The sequence below is a fragment of the Chanos chanos genome, chromosome 5 (assembly GCF_902362185.1).
Source record: "Chanos chanos chromosome 5, fChaCha1.1, whole genome shotgun sequence".
Lineage (NCBI taxonomy): Eukaryota > Metazoa > Chordata > Actinopteri > Gonorynchiformes > Chanidae > Chanos > Chanos chanos.
In genome coordinates this window covers 18,142,195-18,161,483 of record NC_044499.1, presented here as the reverse complement: position 1 = coordinate 18,161,483, position 19,289 = coordinate 18,142,195, and the positions used below count along the sequence as shown (strand labels likewise).

At 39.5% G+C, this 19,289-nt stretch overlaps 1 protein-coding gene across 1 annotated transcript; it reads right to left on the bottom strand.

Annotated features, from left to right (window-relative positions):
- Positions 1 to 13,875: 13,875 nt before the first annotated feature.
- Positions 13,876 to 18,746, bottom strand: prrx1a (paired related homeobox 1a). Its single transcript, XM_030775578.1, has 4 exons — positions 18,500 to 18,746; positions 14,836 to 15,011; positions 14,228 to 14,409; positions 13,876 to 14,008 (listed from the first exon to the last, which is right to left on the bottom strand). The coding sequence occupies exons 1-4, from the start codon at positions 18,744 to 18,746 to the stop codon at positions 13,876 to 13,878; spliced, it is 738 nt and encodes a 245-aa protein (XP_030631438.1).
- Positions 18,747 to 19,289: the final 543 nt, after the last annotated feature.

Here is a 19,289-nt window from a genome sequence, read left to right as displayed (position 1 = left end):
CTGCATGTACGCTGCTTATACAGCAGTGGCATGGGCTTCTTAATGGTGATTTGTCATACAACGTCAGTGGACAGATTAAGGCTACTTTTATTAGAGTATGTACTGATTCAAATTTATGGATGACTCTGCAGCCTAAGTTCATTTTTCTTCCCTTTCGTGTACCTTAAAATGAAACCCAGATCATTCTTGATTAGAAAAGACGTGGGTTTGGAGAGGGAGAGAATGGGTGAAACCTCAGAGAGATAAAATGATGTGTTTTTTATTTAGGGGGGAATCCCACAGGGCACAATCACTGCTATGCTGGCAGCAGTCAAACATCTCACAGGTCCTAAACATTTACTGCACATGGTCATTAAAGCTGATGAAAAACAGCACAGCTGGAGCCAAGGCAGCTTTAACAATAGAGCTCAATATAGAGTTTAACAAACAAAAAAAGCAAATAAAAACAAGAGCACCAAAATACAGTTAACACCTCAAATTAGACATACAGATATGAACAGAAAGATGTTGTATAAAAAAAAAATAAAATAAAGGAAATATCAGGATAAAGAGTAGATTAATGGACCCTTGCTTGGGAATTGCATGTTTGGCTTAATTATTGTATTATAAGCAACAACAGTTTATTATTATTATTATTATTATTATTATTATTATTATTATGATTATTATTAATACTACTACTACTACTACTACTACTATTACTACTACTAATAATGACAGCAGCAACAACAACAACAACTAATAAATACAACAGGAACTCATCATCATAATCATCATCATCATCATCATCATCATCATCATCAACAACAACAGCAACAACAACAACAACAACAACAACAACAACAACAACAACAACAACGAGAAGATATAAATAGCACATTAAAAATATAAAAGTATGTCCTAACGGACGTATGTAAGATATATAACAAAAAATTTAAAACAAGGCCAAATGATTAAATAACTTGAATTCCAGAGGACAGTCATTCTGAAAACAAACTACGACACTCTAATGCAACACCAATCTAAAGCATATGCGATATGTTTCATGTTTACCAACAGTATCTTACCTACACTCTGAGTGCAGTTCACAGTGACAGCAGGACTCATTGGCCAATGCTCTGTCAGTGGAGAATCTGTCAGTATCAATAGTGGTAACTCCCTCACACAGATAACCCAGAAGACACTGTTGAGGTTGTGTGTGTGTAAGGCATGTATTCTTCTACAAGACACAGAGTCATAGCCTGTGCTTTAACATCACTACAGCCCCTTGGCCAGGCTACTAATGGCCGATGTAGCCCTGTTTCCACCAGGGTATGCAGAACAGTTCTTTGGGCCATGTTGGTGCCATATGAGAGGAACAGGAGGCCAAAATCCTACTTTAATTGTTCAAGTATGCCCTTCGGCTTCAAAGAAAGAGGGATTGGAAAATACCAAATACAGCAAACTCAGAGAGGATGTTTTAGTAACAAAAGGGTCTCAAAGTTAATGGACAGTAGGAGTCATCAGACATGGGAGAAAACTGACCATCACTGAGGAGTGAAACTGTCGCATCTGAGGGTCTACGAGTCTGTCAGTTGTCAGTTCTATTTCCTAGACTTACAACTGAAGTGTCACAGCTGAAGACATGGACAATGTTGACCTAATTTATTACATATTAGTGCCAGATATCCACATTAACATTTTATAACAGGGGTTTTTGAGGAAACTGGACTCATATGTTGAGGTTTTTCACTTGTTGAAGTTTTCACAGCAGCTTTCTCAAGACAATTATTTAAGTTGGCTTATTGTCTGTGAATTTGCAAATCGTGCACCGTTGCAGCTCTGCTCAGAAAATAAATCGCACCACTTTTAAAGCACGTTTCTTTTTTTCGTCAGGTACCACAATCACACAGCGCTGCCAAAAAAACCCAGCTGTGATGGTCTCCATCACTTAGGTGATTCTGAATTGAACCTTGAATGTATTCAGCTGACATGCTCCACCTGCTGTCCAATCATGGCTTTGTGTCAAGCAGGGTACTGTGGAAGACTTTGGCACCAAAGCCATTACTCCCTTCACTTTTGCTGTGTTTGGACAGCTGCTGTTAAAATGACCTGCTTGTGGTTCAGAAACACAAACTCCACTGACTCCTAACTCTGAAAGCACTGACACTTATGGGGTGTTTATGAATCTTTCATCGTAAGATGATGTGCTCTCTTTTGACTTTGTTTAAAGGCATCAGAGTGGCTCTCTAATATTCCCTTAACAAGACCGTGGATTTGCTTGTACGTGACTGGACAGAGCATATGAAATGTTCATGGAAAGCTTGGTGTGCGCTTACTTCATTGTCAGATAAATACCCACCTGCTTTGCTATAATTATGATTGGTGAGGAATACAAGACACTCAGTAGAAACATGGAGTTCATTAGTTACAGCAGTCAGATATAATATGGTGATGATTATGAAATACTTTTATTAGTCATGGAATAATTTAGTTGTACAGCACCGTTCTGATACTAAAAGCATCACCAAGTTGACTTCTACTAATTGAGCTGTGTGATTCCCAAGTCAAATGTGCATTCCAGCCAGATTTGCTAGAAAAACCTTTGTTTCTGAATTCTCACTTGGTAAAACGGATGCAATCTTTCACTGGGATGCTCTGTTTCATTAAAACAGAGAAACTCTGTTAGGAAAGTATACAGTATGTCCCTACTGATGTTTAATCAGTAATCATTGGGTTTATAAAGTATTGTCTGGAGTGCGTGGAGTATCTGGGACAGTTGGCCATGTGGTACAGGCTGGAGCCAGGCAGGGCTGGGAAGGGAAATGTGCTGAATTCCTCACCGATCCCCACTGAGGGCCGGCTGAAAACTGATAGCGCTGATCTCCAGCTCACTGCTTGACTACAGGGGCCTGAGTCAACTTCACTGCATTACAAAAAGAAAAAAGAAAAAAAAAACTTTTAACCCTTTGAGGCACAGACACACAAGTTTACACAAGTTTATTCTTTGATTCCAAAGAAAACCAAAACTAATCATTTCTAAATATGTTCAGGATGATTCCATTGCGTGTAAAGATTGAGAAATGGAAAAATGCAAAGCTTAAATGGACTAAAATTTCTTCATTCAGGCTGGTAAATGATTTAAATGAGAAAAATGGTCGTAAGCCCTGGGCTATGTACGGTATCTCAGTCCACATTTGCCACACGGTGCTTTTTTATCTTTCATGCACAGGCCCATCTGTATTGAGTGAGTGTGCTTGGTGTTGTAATATGTCAAAGCCATATGGCGTGCAGCTTACAGGTCCCTGGGAGTGTGATAGTGATGTTGGTGAGCATTTGCAGTGTGGGAAAACTGTGGAACCTCAGCATCTCCTTCCTCTTTCTAAGATGTGTGGTGGAGCAGGATAACCCAGCCTACTCTTTAGTCATTCCGTAAACTAGCAACATAATGAGAAACAAAAACCACCAAAGCCGCCACTCTCCACCCCATAAGTGGTCTTTCAGCAATTCCACTTGACATGGTAGTCAAAGTTTCCAGATTTAAAGGGGGGGGGGGTGGGATTCTTTCCACTGTGAGTCAAGAGTCAGTTTAACATCCTCAGCATTTTCTGTACTTAGTTTGGAGGTTGGGAGAGAAAGAGAGAGAAGAGAGAAAGAGAGAGAGACAGAGAGAGAAGGGGAGGGCTGAGGAAGGCGGGAGGATGGGGGGGGGGGGGTGAATACCATGTCACAGAGCTATCAGTGCCAGACCACATTTTGATTTACATATGAATTATGATCTCATGTCATAAGGGGTGAGATGTGCCAAGTTTTAACCAGTTATCTGGCAGAAGAAAACAACAAAGTCTCAAAGTTGAATGCAAAGTTTGCCATTGCAACTATCTATCTAAGTATCTATCTATCTATCTATCTATCTATCTATCTATCTATCTATCTTATATATGCTTAATATATGCACATGCATACATAATTGTAATATGTATACTGACAATTTTACACACACACACACACACACACACATATATATTAGGGGTCGACCAATATGTTTTTTTCAGGGCCGTTACCAATTATTAGCAGTCAAGGAGACTGATAACCAATATTTGGAAACAATATAGGCCTACATGTCAAAATTTAGAATCACACAAACTTTAACTCAAAACTTTGTTGAAATGCCTTTAAGCATATGTTTAATTAAAAGAGAACTTTTCAACATTGTCTTAAAACAAAAAGTGAAGGGAGCTCCCAGCAGCATTTCTTATATAGTTAACTGAAATTTTTAATAAATAAATAAATAAATACAAGTGTCTGTTCTCTGACAACTCTACACCATGTATGCAGTCCGTGTATGGATTAACACAGGCCTTAGATGCAGTTCCAATACGTCTAAAGTCTCCTACAACAATATTCTGCACCTCTACAAGAGACAGAGTCAGATACAGCTTCAGGACACACTTCAGTAACGTTACTACTAGTCGTGGGTTGAGACTGAGAGTACAACCGGCCCTGACGTGCAAGAAAAATCGTTATAGCCTATCAATTTTTCACTAGTCAGCTGGCTAAATTATGGATCAACAAATGAACTTGACGCTCGCTATACCGCATTCAAGTTACCTCTACGAGACTCAACAATAGCTTACGTTGTTATGACCATCGGCCACCTGTAACATAAAAACACCAAATCATAGGGGCGCGTAATGTTACATTTGCTAAAATAAGTTCCAGTTGCAGTGGCACCAACGTTATACAAAAATATAGCAATCGCTATTATCTCGCTATAGTTAACTGTAGGCATATCACTGCAACATAGTGCATTTTCTGTGTAACTTTTTGCAACTTCAGTGTAAAAGATTGTGATGTTTATTGCAACTTTGGCAACATCTGCTGCCTCACCTTCGCAACACCGCTCCGGTGAGCTCCAGTCTTCAAATTAGTGCTGTGTCCTTCGTGAATGATTTGTTTATTTTGACTTTTGTATGACTCGGGAATAACAAGTTGCCTAGTGACTGATTGGCTCACGTTTTCCCTGGGCCAAGGGACACAGGACATTCACATGTCACATGGTTGCTGTGCAGGCTCAGTGTAGGGATGAGTGATTCATTTATGACTCATAACCACGGGTCCTCAGGACCTGAGTCTCTCGTTCACTTGTCACATGGCTGCTGTGCAGGCTCAGTGTAGAAATGAGTGATTCATTCACAGCTCATAACTACGGGTGTTTGGGTCCTGACTCTCTAGTTCACTTGTCAAATGGCTACTTCGCAGGCTCAGTGTAGGAACGACTGGGATCTTTTGTTCACTGTTTAGGTGGTTATAGCAGTAACATGGCCAATGCTATTATTACTGGTGAGGAGAGCCATCTAACATTAGCTAGATAGCTAACGTTAGCTATGTAGCTATTGAATGGACATTTAATTTGCCTTTCCGTTGGAACGAGTTCATACACTATGGGTCTTCAGTGGCCAGGTGACTTTTTTTATTGATATGCAGCACTCTCAGATGGGTAAATTAAGTAATCAGCCATTTCAACTGAATAACTCAGTAGGCTATGGTCCAAAAGGTTGCTTAAGAGCTTAATAAAAGTGAACTTGTGTATTATACTTTACCAAGTGAAGAAAACCATGTTGCTCTTAGTGTTTGAGAACCATCTTTCTGTCATCACTCAGATGACCACTACAGTGCCTCATCAGTTCCAATGAACGAAATGAACCAATGATTTGAAAAAAGATTTGTTAATTTTACTGAACGAGATTCAAAGATCCCAGTCAGTAAAAAGATCCGAACTTCCCATCACTACTTCAAATGCGTTTCTCTGTGCCCGTGTTTTGGCACAGTAGCCTTCAGTGTTGATAGGCTATTACTCGTGACGTGTAACCAGACAGTGCTGTGGACGGAACATTGCTCTAGTCTAGACCACAGAGTGGTGACTACAGACAGAGAGAGGCGGCTGCATCAGAGCCAAAGTAGCGCTTTTTAAAATGAATTTATTTTATCGGCAATCGGAAAAAATACCGATACCGATAATCGGAAGAATTCTGAATATCGGCTCCGATAATCGGCCAAGCCAATAATCGGTCGACCCTAATATATATGCATATACTGTACACACACACACACACACACACACACACACACACACACACACATATATATATATATATATATATATGTGTGTGTATGTATGTATGTATGTATGTATATGTATATGTATATACATGTATACATACACACACACACACATATATATGTGTGTTTGTGTGTTTATTATTCTATGTTCTGTATATTGTCTATATTCACTGACATTTAGAATGTAATTGCTTCTGTGTCCTTTGGGTACTTTTCCCCATACAAAGTCTCTTTCACACATATAGACACAGCACTACTCTAAAATAAGTCCTTCCATGCTCGCACCATTAATATTAACACACAGTCAGTCAAACTGACTTTGACACTTCCCCTTCACAAGCTTTGGGAACATAAAGGTTTAGCTTTAATTAGGGAGGACTGGAATATGAATTAGGCGATCTTGTAAATCTAGGATGTAAATAAAACACACATGCAGGTTGGAATCCAGGCGGAGGAATTGGCAGGGCTGCTGGTGAATGTGTTTGTGAAATGTCCTGGCAGATCCCTTAATCAGCTCTAATCAGAACCGTGCCTCTGCTTCTGAGAGAGAGAGAGCGAGAGAGAGAGAGAGAGAGAGAAACAGAGAGAGGGAGAGAAACAGAGAGAGAAACAATCATTAAAATACTATCCAATGCAATTACCCATAGATTTAAAACAGATGATTTTTTTTTTGTTTTTGCCATGGTACTCTGTTCTGGAGCCAGGATTGGTATAATTGAAGAGTTTATTTTGTGCTTTTATTTCTGGGCGCAGAAAATGTAATCTTTGCATTATACTGAAACTATATATTCAAACTGCTTGGATGGCCGTACAGTCCCATGGCTGTATAAATATTTCAGAGAGTAAATGACAGTCACAGGAGACTGGTAGACAGGGACTGTTATGACATGCACTATAATGATAATTAAGGATGTGATGCTCCCAGGGTAATTATTATTATGAAATGTGGCTACTCATCAAATGATGTAACAACACATGAGGAACTGATGGAAGAGACACAACAGCCCTTTCTTCTATTTTTCTGAAGTCCCTTTGGAGACTAACTTTTCTTGTTTTAATTTAGCATGCACAACTTAAAACTTTCACTCTTTTTTCAACTTGTCTTTCTGCTGATACTGTGGCAATGATTTGCTTATGCTTGATTAAATGACAATGTACAACAACATATATAGAATAAAATACTTAAATGCTATCAAAAAATCCTTGATGCTAAGTATAAAATAAATCATCAGTGAAAGATGAAAATGAGGTACTATATTTTAAAAGTCTTAAAATGTAGTTTAAGCAGGTGTAAAAGATTTGCGTTTGGTGATAATGCTCCACATATCACCTTTTCACTCTGCCACTTATTCTTAATGGGTAATTGGAAAACGAAACTCCAGGGTCCATTTACACATGGAATCAACCTAGAGACGGCTGCCAGAGGAGAAATTGAAGGCAGATTGTCCAAATTCTGCATCAGCCACAAAAACCTGTACAATCTGGGGAGCTCAGACAAGTTGGCACGAGATGTGACACAATGATTCATTTCATATTAGTAGAACCAATTCACAAAATCAACTTAGACAGCCATTTAATGAGTCAATTCTCAATACCTGGTTCAACTTGAACCTTTGACAGAATATTTTTGTTATCATGTTCAGAGTTTACTTAGTTGATCTTTAATGAGTTGATAATTGCTACCTGCGGAGCAGTGTTGCGGCGATTTAGGCCGACATGATTTGTTTTCAATTAAGCTCCCGGTGCACGCTTGGTTAAGTGATAATATGCTAACTTCTCTACGGGCGTCTTGTGCTATTTTAGTACCTTGCAATAATGAGCAACGTTAATCAGAGGGGATGTCTCCCTCTTTCAGACACAGCTGATTGTAAAGAAAGCAAGGCTGAGTTATGATAAGGCAGCACAATAGCAGGCCTGTTTCTTTGGTTCACGAATGAGTGCTCTTAATCAGCCCAGGGAGGAAGGTGTGAAGCCGTGGGGACAGATGTATAATATCATGACTTCCTTCCATAAGCTCCTGCTGCAGATTTATGGTGTGGCTACTTTGTTAGAAAAACTCTCTCATGGCCCTCTTCCGCCTCAACCTGTTTTCCTTCTCCCGGAGTTTTAGTGTAGTGTTGTTTCCTTCTCTCAGGGAGAAAGGGAGCTGGAATTGATGCCTGTAGAGTAGAAGCCGCAGTGTTGCCTCCATTTTACTTGCACCGAACTATGACGCTTGGCCAGATCGTGAAAAGCAACAAAATGAGCACATCTCAGGGATAAAAATTAAGTGTAATTGGCGATATCTAGCATATAAAAATGAAAGATTTGTCCGGAATGTAATTCTTTTTTTTTTTTCAAACCATTTGAAATGCCACTCAAAATTTTGCTTGGCCATAGGCCATTTATGTGCTACGGAAATGCAAAAGTATCTTAAATAAGATATGACAGTGTATGGAAATCATATCGCTGTTTGATTTCAGTAGGAATATTAGATCCTGAGCGGTCCAGAGGTGAGAGCCAGGAGCCTTGTGCTTGACTGCTTTGATGTAGTTTGGTGTAATATTGGGCTAAACTCTTCCAGAAGCCATCATTAGCCAGACATGTCAATTTGACCGTTTTCTCAAAAACTGTTTCAGAATATCCTGTCAAGAAAAGAACAAGAAATCTTCACAAGGTTGTTTGAGGACGTTGAAAGTTTCTGACTAACTAGTTCCATTAAAACTCCTAACAATACCCAGTTCAAGTATTGTCTGTATGGTTTGTCTTTCAGTTGTGGATTAGTCCTAAAACCTAATGACCTAAGTCTGTTCTGTTGCTGTTTTAATTTGATGTTGTTGACATAGCTCAGTCTTCATCAGCTACTCTTATAACAGGGTTGACAGAGGGGAAACAGCAGGGGATGACAATGAGCTCCTGCCATGACAGGAAGTAAACTGATTGCAATGAAAATGTTTTAGCACAGTGGTCGAAATGTTTGAGGTCTCATATGACATTTTTCTAGAATGGTTTGTGTGTGCATAGAAAACAGTCTTTTTATTTTGTTGGTGATATAATTTCCATTTAAGAAGAAACACTCAAAAAAGCTTCTTTTTGTTTTGGTCTTGATTCTGAGAGAAGGTAACCACCGTGTTTTGGCACCTTCTTCAAGCATGTCTGGGAGAAATGGAGGGAATTCAAAACATGATCCAAAGCCTTAGGGTTTCTCTCATGCTGATATGGCCCAAAGCCAAGACCATAGCTGTTCTGCTGTTGACAAATGGACCATCTAATAGAAAGTCTGTTGATAAAGAGCACTAGGGTGTCAGCTTAAGCTCGTCATTCAGTTTAGTCTGTTTTTTGTTTTTTTTCAGAGACTGGATTAAGGTTGCCTTTCCTCAGCATCTCAGCATGGGCTGGTCAGACTATAACCAAAGCAATGTAGGAGCTTGCTTTTCTTTTCCAAGTTCCCTGTGTACAGGACAATGTATGTGATTAAAAATGGAACGGAATGTTCAGAGTCTTTTCTGAGAAGTTAAGGCAGAGAATGTGTAGAAATTAATTTTCACATCATGGAAATTAGAGTGATTTAAATGGATTAAAAAATAAGTCTTTCTTTCTTTTTCTTCTTTCTTTGTTTCTTTTTAAATCCAAACATTGTCTTTCTATTTTGATGCTGTATGTGTTTCATAATATGAAAAGTCATTCACATATTATATGTGGTCCTTAAATTATATATACATATATATATATATATACATATATATATATATATATATATATATATGTGTGTGTGTGTGTGTGTGTGTGTGTGTGTGTGTGTGTGTGTGTGTGTATATGTATGTATGTATGTATGTATGTGTATATATATATATAATATGAGAGCACGTTACTGCTACAGTACCAGAGTAGAAGTACAATGCAGAAAACTGTTTTTCAATACTATGAATTCAGAAGGCATCAGAGACTACAATTCCAGCCTGTGTGTAGCCCCCACCTTTCTCTTTTTCTGTCTTTCCCTCCGACTGTCTCCTCTCTAATGGGCTCCAGATGTGGGGGTTGATGGGGGTGAGTGGCTCGCTTGTCATCCATAGAGCTGTCTGTCCATAGGGGATGCTATGGGGGGGGGGTGTAGTGGTGGTATGAGAGGATTTGCTGAGGTGCAGGTCAGAGCTGGAGGGACATCTGGAAGTACTTGGGGTCAGTGAGCTCAGGCTGTGAAAGGTGAGATGGACGAGCAGTCAGGGACGACAAGCAGAAAGGACAACATGAAGGCTTTTTTACAGTGTATTGAGCCTCCTTCCCTTCTTCTCCACAACTGAGAGCATCAGCAGGGACAGGAGCTGACCTTAAAAACCAACAAAAAAATATGGGCTTCCTAAACTCAAGCATTTACCATGCATATAGTCTTTTTGTTGATAGGAAACCAGCATATGGATTGTGTTGGGCGCATTGTTTCACTGTGTATTTACATTTTAAATTTGTAATTATGTTAAAGACAGCGCCTTAATGGATACATGCTTGATTTGAAATTCCATTAGATAAAAGCATCTGCTAAACGAATAAATGAAATGTAATGTAAATGCTATTGTTCCGATGGATTGTGATTTTTTTTTTTTTTTGCGTGAGACAGCAATTTAACATGTATTAATGCCTTAGGGTCAATTAGACCCAACATGCTTTAGTGAAAATACATGAAGACCTCATAGTTGAATGCTTTCCAATATGTGGTAGAAGCAGCTGTGGCTTAACCTTTACTGAAGAGGGTTTTTGTGAATTTAGCACATGTTGGCAACGTGAAAGGTAGGTGAGTTTGCAGAATTTCCTGCATATTAAATTGAAGTGCTTCCAACAAGTGACTTGTTATTTCAAGTTAAACTCTTTTTCAAGGGCCCAGTGACCTCTGTATTAATGGCTGAAAGAGACTGGGGCAAAAATAGCAAAGTTGAAACAGGAAACAACTTCTTCTCCAAAATGAATATCCAGTATTTTGTAGGTCCTTGGAGAATCTAGCTGTTCAGAAAAGGCCTGACTCATGAACTGCTTGGATCATAAAGATTCCAGTTCAAATGAGATGGAACTGGACCAGCTTGTGGGGAGAGGCCACATGAAAGGCGTGACTATTGGAGTGGTGACTGGAATTTTAATATGGGGTCTTGATTGCAGAAAATGCCTCCAACCAGACTCGTTAGAAGAGGCTGAGTACGTCTATCCCCCTAACTCTGACCTTTGCTCCAGCTGAGGTGATGGAGTTGTGTTTTCATAGGTAACAGAAACTACTGATGGACATCAGCAGAGTCAGTAAGATTCGATGTCAGCGCCTTTTAAACATCTGAAGGTTCCCCACCATTCTCAAAGCCCAACAGTTTGTGCCATATGAAGACCAAGAGACAAAACTGCACATTAAGTTTGATTTTTGCACGAATACTGGAAAAATGGTGCTCATCCAATAGCTACATCTGACTGACTCGGTAACAAAGACTGTCCTTTACACTCTCTGTTAACCAGACACACATTCCTTTCCATACCGTGACTTTTGACATCTGCCTTCCGTTGGGGTTATCAGACAGCTTTCAAAGATCAAATGATCAGGTCAGCTAAAGATTAGCATTCATGAGGAGGACAGGGAGAATCTGACAGCACAAAATATCTTGAGAAGTAAAAGCAAAGCAGAGCCTGGAATCCTTAGATATCTCTTTAAACTCAGTGTTTAACCTTAACTGCTTTAAATCACAATAAAAAGAATGCTTTCTCTTGATGTACAGTTGTAGAACCATGTTATAAGTGGGATCCCAATCTGTTTTAACCACTTGACGCATACATAATCATTATGGTTTTGGAAAATTTCTGTGATATAAAGAGGAGCATCCATTCATCAGAATCTACCCCACCCCTCTCCTCCTATTGGTTAGAACAGTAGCCTCTCAGGTCACTTAAAGTCAAAAGTAATCAAAAGACCAAGGGATTCATCAGGTATATGACCCTCCCCCTTCAAAAAAAAAAGGAAAGAACAAAAAGCAAAAACAACACAGTGCATGGCCACTTAAACTCAAACAAGCTCTTCCTGTGCCATAAACACTATGTTTTGAAAGTAAACATTTCTGCTGAACTAAAAAAAAATGTGATGGCCCCAGCCTTGAGAACAGCTTAAAGGACTCAAGAGTTCACTGTGCAACACTGAGGAGTCCATCGTTAGGTAATAAACCACATGTGCGCCGTTTGCAAGAGTTCCGCCAGCTGATTTTTCTCCCGAACCCTAAAAGGTTTTCACTTCGGTCTGTGTCCAAGACAAATACGCAGCAAGTCTTATTGTAGAATTGCTGGCACCAACCAGACCTTGTTGGGGTCTCAGACTAAGAGAGTCTGCACAGAGGATGGAAGCTTGAATATGGGGAAACAGCAGGCCATGGGAGGCAGGGAAGATCACAACTCTTTTCCTATCAGCATGTTTTACTTTTCTTACAAGGTAACCAGAATGAGGTGGCTTTGGCAAGGTTGTTTTTTTCTTGAGGTAGATGGATGCTGAACAGAGAAGACAAACAAGGAGCCAGAGAGCTCCCAGCCAAACAGAGGGGAACTGAACTGGTGAAAGAGAAAATGGAACACTTACAGTTATGTTTCACATAAACTGAGCCTGTCTCAATACAACTTTTCTCACTTGCCTTAACTGGGACTGTATAATACCATGTGCCATTAAATAAGCCAATTTTAGGAGCATATATTTCAGCTACTTTTATTCTAAGTAAAATCATTGGAGGCTGAGTACAAGATGTGTCTCGATTTGATTTTTTCCCCAGTATTTATCACTGTTGCCTGCAACAGTATAGAAGATATAAGAAAAGTAAAACTTTTTTTGTTTTGTTTTTGTTTTTACAACATACTTTTTGTGAACACAAATGGACGAACAGTGATGAGAGATTAAGTGCCCATCTAATTCTGCATTAGCTAGCAGTGATTTTAAGGGACTCCCTTTTCTCTGCTACATGCTAACCCTGTAACACCATGCCGTTACAATGATTGGACTGCATTTTTATTGCATAGGATTATTACAAGATTTATATATATTTTGTTAACAAAGAAGGGGAAGGACAGCGAGGTCTGCTGTTAATAAAGATGTGAAGTTAAAAGTCAGCAAAACAAACTTGACATGGCTTGATTGTCACATACATCAATATGCACAACTAACACTAGCATGTCAACTGTACAAACTGAAGACAATGAAATTAGAAGACATTAATAACAGAGCCAAATGACTCTTGACACAGAAAATACTTGCAGTCCCATTTTGGCTTTGTGTCCAACCATCATCAAGTTACTTTTCAGTTCCAGGGGGAAAATGTTGTGAATCCTATAGATTCTCCAAAAGTCCACATTTTCCAATTCTGAAGTCCACATTTTCACGCTTATGGATTCCATACAGGCCGACAAAGTAGTCCCGACATCTAGAGCAGGTCAAGTGGCACAGCATTATGGACAGCAAGGTGCCTCAGTTTTATAACCACACCCATGTCCCATAGTGAATATGAAAATGAAGAATTTTCCATTTTGTGCGTTTAATTCCCAAAATTGAGATTCTGCAGATGTCTTAAGTCACTGCCAAGAGCAGGGCAATAGTTTTCCCTATTTAAATGTGATTAAGAGTTTTGTCTCTTGGATAAGATGTTTTTTCCCCATTCCTCAAAATTGATGGTAGAAGGTAGAAACACACAGAGGGACAAAGAGAATACATTCATGGGTATGGTGACAGGCCAGCATGAGAAAGTCCTTGTAGGAATTGTGGGTAGTGTAGTTCAGTTTTGAGGGATACAGCCTGTTTCAATTGACTGTTGGCACTTGGTTGAGGCTGTATTCCTTGGCCTTCAGTCTCAGGTTGGCGATGCTGTTAGCCATGTTCATGCCTTGAGCTGTATTATTATTGGCACATGTTGGCGGGTAAGTTGCCATGGCACTAGAGAAAGGGGAGACAGGAGTTTGCGTTTGACACAAGCCAAATTTTATTTATTTGTTTTGTCAAGCAACGTGAATAAGAAAAAAATATCTAAAAATGGAAGTATACTCAGTAAATTACTCCTGAATGGAAGCGCAGTTGTGAGCCAATGTTGAGGAGTACTTTGTAAATAAAACCTACATTAAAAAAAATAAACCTTTGCTTAGAAAGAGATCTTACCTGTACGGTGGTGAACTGCCCCAGGACAAGTAATCATTGGGTCTCGGGGCAGGGCGTGGCACAATTGGCTGCTCGACAGCGGTCACATCCCCTGAGTAAGATTTCAGCAGAGAGGCATTCTTACTGGCCAGCATGGCACGCTCGTTCCGCCGAAACTTGGCCCTTCTGTTCTGAAACCACACCTGGGAAAAATCAAAAGAGCCTTTAAAATAGTGCAGGGAGTATTCTCAAATCATAAAAATCTGGATTTTTTTTTAAAAAATGTGTAAAATGTAGCACGCAGTGAATTTTTGTTATAAAAAAAGAGATCATTTAATATTTTGTAACAGTCATTAACATTACAGCCGCCATTTCATATCATCACTCTTAAACTATGTCTAATTAGGGGGAAGAGCCAAGATTACAAATATGGTGATAATTCGCACAGCTATTCAGGGTACTTCTGGGCCGTAGTGTATTTTTAAATAAGTCCTTTTCTCTCTCTCTTTTAATTTTAATCAACCCCTCTTACAGGTGATAAACACTGTGATTTGGAAACCTCGTCAAGATGGGTTTTTTTTTTTCCCTCAGAGTGAAGAATACATTATAAGAAGTCTGTAAGTACTGACCTGTACACGGGCTTCTGTGAGATTAACTCTGCGTGCCAGATCCTCTCTGACAAAGGCGTCAGGGTAGTGAGTCCTCTCAAAGACTCGTTCCAGAGCCTGGAGCTGACTACTGTTAAACGTGGTCCTGTTCCGCCGCTGCTTACGTTTCTTTTTCTCCTCTGAGTTCAGTTGCTCATCTTAGGGACACAGACACACAAAAAACACATACACACACACACACACACATGCACACACGCACAAGTACACACACATGCACACACACACATGAATAACACTTTTAATTTGTTGTCTCCAAAAGTCGGTGTATAACTTAAACCCCTGGAATCCAAAAACCTGTGGAGTGTATGACTGCATGGGATAAAGATTTGAACATGTGAGCTTTAAAACCTAAATAAAATATAATGTAGAGTAAGTTTGATCTGTTGTTTTTGTATATGTATATGCATATACTTATCTGTGACGATCAAAGTACCAAAACTGTTAAATTACAGTTCATGGCCTGGACCCCTTTAAGTGTGAAATAGTTGATTATGTATATGCCAATTTATACACTAGTGTTGATGAGATGTTGTAGTGTTGCGCAGATGAAGATGAAATCACATCGCTCTTCAACTCTTTTTTTTTTCCACTGAAATGAGATGTGACATGATGATATTTTATTTATTTAAGATATTAAATCAAGATATACCAAGGCTATTCCTAGTCTACTTTAGAGGGCTAAGGGAGTTTGATTCACACACAAAATAAAGGGGAGCGAGAGAGAGAGAGAGAGAGAGAGATGACACACTCAGATTCTCAGGGTAATTATACATGTATTTGTCCACTTAGTATACAATACCTGAAATTCCACAGACGTGATTAGTGCATGTTTGAAATCCATTTGTGTCTATCAGTAGGTTTGCTCTGACATTAAAACAACACGCTGCACATTACACTAAACTGACTGATTGGTTTCCAAATAGTCAAACTAGAGCCAAATTCAGTTTTACGAAATGGCCTTTGATATGCCAGAAATATTTGGTAAAGGCAAAAAGTCTTATTGACCTTGAAAATGATCGGTCTGCTTATTATTTGTAGCTAATGTATAGGCTACTCAGTTCATCTGACAACAGAAAATGGGAAACATTTAACGTCATATTCATTTATAAATGACAGCTGGTCATACATTGCGAACTTTTGGGTTTCTGGTGATGCTTTTAGAAGTCTCATCCCCCAGTCACAGAGTTACGAGCGAAACTCTCACACAGTGGACTAACCAACTGCCAGTGACCCGCTCTTTTAACCAGGCCTATAGCGCAGGCAGGAGTTTCCAGATATGCAGCGGTAACTGCTGTTTTAAATCCCAGGAGACCGCAAGTCTGTGGAAGAAAGGAAGTCAATCCACAGACACACTCCTGTACACATCAATCAGGACTTAAATCACTCTATAAAACCTCCTCAGGACGGGGAAAATACCCCAGTGACGAATCGATTCGTCCTGCTCTCCCACAGCCCTAGCCTCATATCAAAGATAAAGGGGATGGGATCCTGATGTCACAACCATGTTAATAATTAAGAATAATTAAAAGACGCGTTCTTGCTGTGTCGTCGTTCTTGTCGGTGGTCCCTACATGGAACCGAACACAAATAATATATAGGCCAAATTTACTGTATATAAGCAATTTTACCAACGCATTATTCTTGTTGCTGAAAGCGAGTTTCTCTGAGTAAATCGTCATGAAAAAAATGCGGGCTGCTTAGACTGTCAAAAAATCCTACGTGACAAAAATGTCATGCGAGGTCTCCGGCTTTGTGGTTCAGCTTGATGTAGGCCTAGTCAAAATCGACAACAATTTTCGATATTTGGGAGAAAATGGATATTTAGAAAGGTATTTCAAACTCAATAATAAGTGTATTTTTTAAAAGTAGGCTATTTTCTAAATACAGTTTGGAGTATTCGCGTGAGGAGTTACCATAGTTTAAGACTGAAACTAGAAAACAATTAAAGCATGAAACAGAAAAATTCTGGTTTAATTTCATCTGAAGTTTCCAGTGACCTTCAGCAAAATATAGACATCCACCTTCCAAAAGTATTTGACGTCAAATGTCACCGTAAATATTGGGCCGTAGGTGTAGGCTATGACATTAAATGTTATATTTTCAGGGCAGAACAGGCTGTTTAAATATTATCCTTGTTTGGCTGATTTGCATATTGTACGTTGTTGTACATAGAAACTTGTATTGAAATAGTGCTTTCATTTGGTCTCTAAAACCCTTAAATCACGTTAGTATGAAATGAGGCTAAGATGAAAATAGACATCTATATCGAAATGCAGACTACGCCCAAATCACGCCAGCAATGGTGGATAACAAATCCAGTCTTACAGTTGCTCAGAGTACAGATGCATATTCAACACCAAAGGTCTCCGGGTTGAGAGTAACGTGATTAGCCATTGATGTGATCAGTAAGAATATGGGGTTAGAAATGTATATAACTGTACAACTGCATTAAAACTCAGTGTAGCAAATTGAAAACAAAATCTATAGATAGGTTTGAACAACAGGTAGGTTAGGCCTGTTTGCAGGAAACTTAGTTTCACGTGACTAATAACTAAATATGAATTTTAAATATCATAGTTTATGTGTAGGTCATGACATTATTTCACTTTATTGCCCCGTAGATAAGACGCATATTTTAACTCAAATTTGATGTGTGCGCTTTCCGTTAAAATACGTGGTTCTTACCAAGTATGAAGTTGAATTTTTAACCTAACACAATGTATGTTGTACTTGCGTGGGCTAGGCTAAGTGCTGTGCACGAGTGCATTTTCTTTACACCTGCATAATACAATGGATTAATAGTGGACTATTTCCACTACGGTACTGCAATATGACAGTCATTAACGCCACTGCATGGATATACAGTTATAAGCCTGTTGCGCGGACAGCGTTTAGAGATAATTCACTTTATCATTACTGAGCCCACGATAAAAGCTGACAAGTGGCATTTAGGCCACAATTTATTCTCCTAACTTTGCCTCTGCATTCTCGTTCAAATGTCCATTTGCAGTCATGGTTGTATTTCCACTTGTATATGGGAGGGTCGTAAATAGTCCGCATATAACTGTTCTTTTATTTCATAGTTTTGGGCCATGTTATTCCTTTACCGAAAATTCCTTTTAGATCACCACCGAAATATTTTTGGAAATATTTAGTTTTCGGTAGGTATACGGAAACAAGATTCTTTTTATTTTCATTCTGTGGTCTACAGGCCTATTTACACTGTGTCACAATATTGGGCACTGTTCAAGACAAAGTCCTCCTCTGACGCCCATCCACTTTCATCGCACATTAAAATGTCAGTTAGTGAGTTTGCTCAGTTCTGATTATTTTAGTTTTGTGTCAGTAATAGACCTACTGCTTAATCATGATAATCGATAAAGTGCCGTGGAAGCACAAACTATTATCTTGATTTATTTTAGCCAAAACTAAAGGTTATCAAAATCGTTATATGTCGTCCGCTCTCATTCCTCTCCACTGTATATTAAATCGAACAGGTAAGTGTCAGAGAGCGAGGCATTTTTTTTTACATTGTCGTTGTTCTAATTTGACAATTGTCTACGTTCAAGTGCTAATCGCATCCATGCGCGAATGCATTATCTCTAGAGAAACATTTAGCACTTACTCTCCTGCTGTGTTGTGTCGCTACCGCTGGTCAGCCCTGGTGACTCCAACATACTCCGTCCTGCCTCGCCCGTATTGTCGTCCGCCTGAGTTCCCACCATTTCCCTCGCTTCCTCCAAATCTAACAGGTGACTCACTGAAAAGTTCTTTTTCGCCTGTAGGTTTTCCAGATTGGCTGTAATCGGACTCTCCAGGCGGCTAGATAGCGCAGGCTGTCTGTCCATTACATGAGCATAGCTAGAAGTCATGACGCAAACTAAACGAGAAAGTAAAACAGTGATTATACAGAGAGCGCCCAAAACTCCTTTCACCAACGGTTCCAAACCGTCATCAGATCTCCAAGACGCAAAAGTATTCTGCGTTATGTATCTCCAAGATTTACTGCTTCTCTGGATACCAACCAAAATGTTGCCGTTCACAAGTCCAACACGTTGATAATAGTTCGCGAAACACGCATTAATGTTCTCTTTTTTCTATGGGAAAGATAGCACCATAACGGCGCCAATCGTAGAGCCCTGAAGTCACGGTCTAAACGACCGTTTGTCTCCCTCAGTAGTCCTTTCTAAAATGTTATAACATCTTGGGGTGTTCTGTTGTTCCAGCACAGCATCGCCGAGGAATGACTAAGCTTGCGGAAATGATTAGGTCTCACAGATGCTCACTCTACGCCCAGTTGAGGGAGGCCGGACACGGCGAGCGCTGAGCTCCTCTCTCGCTAGGGCACTACTTCAAACGACCCAGCCTGGCACTGAGGGGGGAGCCTAAGAGCAAAATAAATGAGCGTTTGAGAC

Excerpts from the sequence above, each read along its gene's own strand:
- prrx1a (XM_030775578.1), bottom strand. The coding sequence starts at position 18,746 with ATGACTTCTAGCTATGCTCATGTAATGGACAGACAGCCTGCGCTATCT. Across the intron at positions 15,012-18,499 it reads CGACACAACACAGCAGGAGA|ATGAGCAACTGAACTCAGAG; the intron begins GTAAGTGCTAAA and ends TGTGTCCCTAAG. Across the intron at positions 14,009-14,227 it reads GGCAGTTCACCACCGTACAG|TGCCATGGCAACTTACCCGC; the intron begins GTAAGATCTCTT and ends CCCTTTCTCTAG.